Source organism: Pseudoliparis swirei, unplaced genomic scaffold (assembly GCF_029220125.1).
Source record: "Pseudoliparis swirei isolate HS2019 ecotype Mariana Trench unplaced genomic scaffold, NWPU_hadal_v1 hadal_121, whole genome shotgun sequence".
Lineage (NCBI taxonomy): Eukaryota > Metazoa > Chordata > Actinopteri > Perciformes > Liparidae > Pseudoliparis > Pseudoliparis swirei.
The window spans coordinates 1-6,899 of NW_026613357.1; the positions used below are offsets into that span (position 1 = coordinate 1).

The following is a 6,899-nucleotide window of genomic DNA, read 5'->3' on the forward strand; positions in this document are numbered from 1 at the left end:
TCTAAATGGAGAAATCCCACTGTGTTTACCTGCTCTTCTCTCCGCAGATCCAGCAGCTCCTCGACTTTCCTTTCTGACTCACGCACGTCTTTTTTTAATTGCTTTAAGGAGAAAAAGTACAGAAATCAGTACACGATTTCAGATGGGAATTTGGGATATTTTAGAAGTCTTATGCAATAAGATTGCTCTTTTCTTCTAAGAGGGCAGCTGGTCTCATACAGAATATGTTTGTATATCTTTCAGTTGTCATCTCAGACCAAATGGAGCCGAGTTGTTGGATGACCCAGCCGTGACATTAATTTAACCAGCTCTTCCAACTCAACCAGTACACAGTACGTAAGATGAACCTTCTGTTCAGACTAAACATGAAACCAGGTTGCAATAAGTTAAGCACTCATTTTTATTTTTTAAATTAGGTTATTTCCTTTGAGTCACTGCATAAACGTAAAGAGACACACCACGTTTACGCTCTCAGCCTGTGAGATCTTCTTCAATAAGATGTCCGTTTGGAGGTCGGATTCAATTCGATTGTCCTACAAGCAAAGACACGAGTTATCGAATGGAAAAATACATAAAGACATTTTCAAGAAGCATTTAAGTCAGAGTGTTCTGTGTGCTGGTATCACCTGAAAGTAATTATTACAGTACTACTCCTACTACATGACGAATGGTCATGAGCAATAAATAAGGTGGAAGTATTGTAACTGACCTCTGTATCTTGGAGCTGTTTCAGTTTCTGTCGAACCGACTTATTTATCCGTCTAAAATCCTCCAACTTCTCCAGCAGAAGTCCTCTTTGCCTTGTAATTCTGCGCTTATCAATGGCACACCGTCTGGAATCCTTAATGGCAAGAGAAGAATAAGTGAGAATAATGGATGGTGAATGGCTCCGAAACATGGACGACCCACGCTTGAAACCGACTTGGTGTACGCAAAATTGCAAATAACATACGGCAAATTCATCCTCCATGGCGTCTTTAAAGGACACGAGTTGTATAGCGGCGGAGTTGGCAGCTGCCTCTGCATCCATCAGTGTTTTCAGGAAAGGGCTTTTTCCACGGGCAAAGTCTCCACGACTGAATTAAAAACAGGAATAAAATGTGTGAAGCTGTGTCTGCTGGTGAGTGGGGTGGTCTGACCCCACAGGTTAGGGTTCAAATGCATGACAGGAGCTCACTAATTGATGTCGGGCTCTGGGGTTCTTGTGTGGAGGCTGCTGCATGCCCTGCTCCTTCTCCCCAGCTCACGAGAGCTGACTAGATCCCCACAGCTCAGAGGGACATCCTCCCCGATGGAGCTGAAGCCAAGGAGGGGACTGTGGAGGTCGTCCTCTGGAGACATACCTCTCCACTACGGGCAGAACAACACACAGTGGAAGTTCATGTTGACACACAGAGGAAGGCAGGACGTAAGGTCACACAAACGTGACTGTATGAAGTGGCTTGGCTGTAGCTAAACTGCATAGTCTCACTTGCACATTGTTAAGAAGGACAGCGAGATCAAGTTGTCAAGCAAGCCAACTAAGCCTCCTCCATAGCAACGGACAGTGGAGGTTCAGTGGCTGTTAAACGTTGCACTGCACATATTATGTTCATTCTGCCAAACAAAATGCCTGACGTTTGCATTACGGCTATTACAACTACAACATGGCATTTCCGTTCAAAACAATATCACTGAATTTGTTGGCATTACTTACGCTTTCGCCTTGTGTCCGTTGAGATTCAACTACGCTCCTCCAAACTGAAGAGCCCCGCCCCCATCTCATACAAGTTCGAACCTGATTGGTTGGCACTGACGCAACGTAAAGACGCGAACGTATTTGCTCACTGCTGATTGGTTACCCGCGAAACAAGTAGGCGGAAATGAGTTTGATTAAATTTGCAAACAGCCAATGAAGAGAAAGAAACAGTTGAAACCATAGAAACCAAAAGGAAGCCTTTTGCCCTGATGTCTCACACCAACATCCGGCTAACATCAATTCACGGAGATCATTAACACTTTGTACATTTAACGTTACGTTGCGTGAAACTCAAAACCCACCATAAGAATCATTTATATATATATACTCAGATTAGAACTGAGTGGTGTGTTTTCCTTATTTTTGGGACGTAGTTCAACCAGAGCTTCTTCAGGGAAGTTAGCTCGTAAGCTAACGTGAATGCTCGGCGAGTGGAAATGTTCAAAGCAAAAATACTCTTTATTGGCCCCAACGAGGTACGTGAACGGATTTCCTCCATATTAACGTAACGCTAGCCGAGTGTTCCTGCCAGGTGTCGTTAGGTACGAGTGGGTAATACGATATTAATAGTTGTAAAAAGCTCTGCATGCCTCAGCGCCTAGCTTGAACCGGAAGTGCGTGTTTGTTTATGTTCGCTGAGAAGCAGGCAATTCCTACTTGTACACTACGTTACATAACTCAAGTATATACCCGTTAGGCTACATTTTTAACTTCTCACACCACCTCAATTTATATGACAACTGACTGCTTTATATGTTGATGCGTTTCATTAAAAAACCGCAACATTATTAGAGATAAAATTACCTAACAGTAAATAAGCTTCAGCTCGACATTGAAAAGCTGCTCACACGTGAAGGTTTTAGTAATAATTATCTAATATTACAATGCACAATAACACTGAAAGATGTCATTCTCCCTGCATTATGAAATTAATTAATATCACTTCCATACTGACAAAACGTTTAACTTCAGAAAAAGCACAGGTTTTTGGTCTTGCAGGAAAAGCACAGGTGTAACTAATTACATTAATTGAGACTTGGTTCCCCTTTGGGGGGTTTATTAAGTCATACTGACACATTATAGAGCTAGAGCCCTGCAACATAATGCATCCATTGCTAGAACTGTGCTTTATAATGCATCCATTAAACATGTCTGCTGTGACAAGTTCCTATTTTCAGTCAAATTAACTTGCATGTCATATTAAAGTTTATGTATTTATATTCTGGTTGTAACTTCTGACTTCTAAAATCATGTTGTTTTTTTCAGAGTGGGAAAACAGTTCTTGCTAATTTTCTCTCGGACACAGTAGAAAATGTGGAAGGTGAATACAGACCTACTCGAGGAGTGAGGTACAAACCCCGTGTCCACTTTACTGCTTTCCATATCGCAGTTTACTCAAACGCATGAAATCCCTGAGAAGACGGAAATCAAACAGGCCGTTTCGGATTAGTTGCAAAAACTAAATTAAACTCTGTTCTACCTTTTCAAAGGATCCTGGAATTTGAATCCCAACTTGAAGGAAGTGGCGACAATGCAAAATGTGAAGTTGAACTTTGGGACTGCTCAGGAGATTTTAAGTAAGTTAAATGTCAAACACTTTTCAATGAGCACAAGCTTAGATGATTGTTTCTCATCTTATGATACTCTAAAATACCATGACTAATGTTTGGTTATGTTTTCAGTCTATAATACCCAAACGTAGATATACAATATATTATCTTCATACAGATTTGAATCATGCTGGCCTGCAATGATAAAGGACTCCAGCGGTGTGGCGATCATTTTCAACCCCGATGTTCCAAGTCACCTCCAAGAAATCGAGACGTGGTATTCGATGTTCATCTCCTCTCAAGGCTTGCAGGACAAACAGTGTTTGCTCATGGCTCATCACAAGCCCGGCAGCACCGTGGAAGACGGACGGCTGCCTTTAGGTATTTCCCCTGCAGGCCTCCAAAAACCGTCATTTTGAGTCATTATTACTTTTTCTGGGCTAACTTGTTCATTCTTTTGACGCAGCCTCGCATTTGGGCCGACTGGCGCTCGTTCACTCCAACCTGGAGGAGGAGCCAGAGGACGCGAGGCAAGCTTTCTGCAGATACTTGGGAAATGTCGTAAACACAATGTCGGAAAGTCGAGAGCGAGAGGAGATGTCCATCATTACATAGCGGCGGAATCTGTAAAATATGCGCGGATACATTCTTGTTGGCATCTGTAATCTCTCTTGAAGACACATTCATGAGCACTTCCCATTGTTTAATTTTGAATACATCTTCGCTGTCATTCAGCTGTGCGGGAAACAGCCGCCTGTTTTTTGTGGTTGTTACTTTTGTGTTTGTCATTTATGAATTAATAATAACCCAACTCACTCACTTTGGAAATAAATACTCAAGAGATAACCAAAGTAGACTTCGATGACTATGGGCATTGTTTATTTTTTGGTGCATTTGGTTGAGAATGTGACAGAAGTGCAAAGAGAAAGAACAGTATGACATTTAGACATTATATCCAATAACGCCTCCTTTGCCAATGCACTCGCCAATGTAGAACCACATCAGCACCTCGGTGGCCACGAGTCCGTTCCTAATGGCATCCTACGAAACAAAACAAAGAAATAGGATGTCATTTCACTCGAGGCAATTGATTTAATCGACAATTCATTTTAGAAAATAAATGATGGTAGTTTATATTCAAATGAGGCTTGACAATGTAAGATGAAAACAATCCATGAGTACAATTATGCACTACCAGTCACAGATGACACACGATGGATAGACACACAATAAAATCCTACAAATGTCATGAATTTCATGACATTTGTATATGGAGTTTGTGCTTGTTAACCTTTGACGTTGTGTGACGTCTTTGCACAAATGACTTGCATTTTGTGTGTTTCTCTGCTCATTTTGCACTGAACTAACTGAGCATTTAATCTTCCTCCACTGGTAGTTTACTCGTGAGGCCCACAAAGTTTACTTCTATTGTCACAATACAGTTATTCAGTCATTTGTCTTGTGTATGCAGATAAATCAACCGTACACACTGGTGTATACAAGAGGAATGGACAGCCAAGGGGCTAACCAACCATCTGGCCTTCATAACTTGACACATCACAGAAAGATTTACTAACTTCTGTAAAATCACATTCTTGGTGTGTACAGCTGATTTAAACTGGCATTTTTGCATCTTTATTTTAGCGGAATGACTTCAGGGCTTTTAACCGTTATGACAGTTACTTCCATTAATAGTTATTTGATTGCATTGAAATTATTAATGTAGTCAATAATTTCATGCAATAGTTTAAAAAAAGAAGCACTCATATCCTTAAAGGAGCTTGCATTGTCCATCCAACAGTTAAATGAAAAATATCCCTTTGTCATCACATAAAACAGATTCAAGTAGCAAAATGTCTGAGTGAAGAAGCTGAAATAAAAAATTAATAAACCAAGTGTCTGGCATCTTATCCATATTAAAAATAGTTTGAATTTTCTGTTGCCTGAAGGTTAATGGACTTATTGTTCCGTCTTCAGATAGAAATGTTCTGGGCTTTCTTGTTTGTTCCCTGACAGACCAAGAAGTGACACCACGTGACTGCAGGCTACATTATACAACAAACTACTTTATATCCGTTTTTAATTCATGCACCCACAAATAATGGATACACATATTGCTGACCACTCGTGTAACACACACACACACACACACCTTTACTGTCGTTTGTCCCAGGCGTCCTGACCGGTAGCTCTTGACGATGCCCTTTGCTGCCTCCAGGGCTTTGGGGATCTCAGCGGGGGTCGGGGGGACGAGCTCCACGCGCGCGTAGCGCCAGAAGGTCGCTAGTCGGGGTTTGGAGAACGTGACAGCGGCTGCGAATGATTCAAACCAATTACGTCTCAGGGCCGTTTCATCTGTTCTTTTACAAGGACACGCTGTCGCTTCATGCGTGGACCTTTGAGAATGCCAAAGGTCACGCCGAAGTGGTGCAGCTGCTAACGAGCCGCAACAACGGGACCCAGCTCGCGCTACGCGGTCTACTCCACCTCCTCGGTTTATAATTGGTGAGCGAACAATAATAAGTACGAGTAAACTTACCACCAACTAAAGTTGGAACCTGTGCAACAAGTTTCTGAACTGCCTGAGCCATAACGAAGTGAGCTCAGCGAACCAGAAGTAGGAAGAAGGAGAGAAAGTGTCACGAGAGGTTTCCGGGTCGTTGATTTCAAAATAAAAGGAGTTAAGCTACAAATGCAATTTATATATTTATTTTCAACAAAATCGATTTAAAGTACTTTATACAAGACAAAGACACGTATGAGACTGGTATTTAAAAATACAGTATACAACTAAATTAGACAAATGAAAGTGCAGTACCAATCAATCGTTGGCACAGATTATCAGCAGAGAAGTAAGAAGAGTAAATCAAGTTAAACTCAGTAAAGTGGTTTAATAACTTTGATTTTAAACATAGGAAGGGATTTTGATGTTGATTATTTCACTTTAACCGTTGTTTTTAAGATGTTCAGAGGAATCCGCTGAACAAGGTTTTTTAGAAGAAATAATGTGTGAAGACATATCGACCACACAGACACAGACAGACAAACACACACACACACACACACTCACACACACACAACTCTATACTGTAGTGTATTTGTTAACACACGACTCCCATGAGGATGACACCCAATGTATACAAATCCAGAAATTGCTTCACTGAATGCCAAAGCGAGAGAAAGAAAGGAGTGAACGGCAAAGACAAAGCGTGTACTTTGGGTGTTCAACACGGATGACTAACTCATTAGTCACTCTCTGGCTCAGCCAGCTCAACTCAGTGTTGGAACACGTTTTCAGGTTAGACCTGTAAACACTCAACTACTATTGATCCCTTCTGTCACATTACAGTTTTAAATTTTTTTTAATTTGTTGAACCTGCACGATATGAGAAGAAGCTGTAATTAAAGTCTCCTCATCCAACAGGAATGTACAACATATTGACGTAAAAGATGGCTGTGAGTGTGATGATCCCACCCCATGTTCGACATCCTTTAAGGGGGCACTTCAGAAACAGGTGAGAGCAGCTCGCCTGCTGCAGTGGACATGAAGTGTAATTAATTTTTCAAAGGACTAATCACTAGGGGGTGCTCTCTAATAGGTTAAAATACCA

General features: G+C 41.3%; 3 protein-coding genes across 3 annotated transcripts; 1 reads left to right on the top strand and 2 right to left on the bottom strand.

Annotated features, from left to right (window-relative positions):
- Positions 1-20: 20 nt before the first annotated feature.
- Positions 21-1,801, bottom strand: LOC130191505 (outer dense fiber protein 2-like; the record flags this gene model as incomplete). The annotated part of the gene is made up of 6 exons (XM_056411120.1): positions 1,697-1,801; positions 1,178-1,350; positions 953-1,076; positions 710-841; positions 459-533; positions 21-101 (listed from the first exon to the last, which is right to left on the bottom strand). Coding segments are annotated over exons 1-6 (654 nt in total), but the record flags the coding sequence as incomplete, so codon positions are not given.
- Positions 1,802-1,949: 148 nt separating this feature from the next.
- On the top strand, positions 1,950-4,144 carry ift22 (intraflagellar transport 22 homolog (Chlamydomonas)). Its single transcript, XM_056411121.1, has 5 exons — positions 1,950-2,214; positions 3,005-3,087; positions 3,229-3,315; positions 3,467-3,669; positions 3,755-4,144. The coding sequence occupies exons 1-5, from the start codon at positions 2,176-2,178 to the stop codon at positions 3,901-3,903; spliced, it is 561 nt and encodes a 186-aa protein (XP_056267096.1). The 5' UTR covers positions 1,950-2,175; the 3' UTR covers positions 3,904-4,144.
- Positions 4,141-5,925, bottom strand: LOC130191507 (ATP synthase subunit g, mitochondrial-like). Its single transcript, XM_056411122.1, has 3 exons — positions 5,828-5,925; positions 5,441-5,601; positions 4,141-4,329 (listed from the first exon to the last, which is right to left on the bottom strand). The coding sequence occupies exons 1-3, from the start codon at positions 5,877-5,879 to the stop codon at positions 4,231-4,233; spliced, it is 312 nt and encodes a 103-aa protein (XP_056267097.1). The 5' UTR covers positions 5,880-5,925; the 3' UTR covers positions 4,141-4,230.
- Positions 5,926-6,899: the final 974 nt, after the last annotated feature.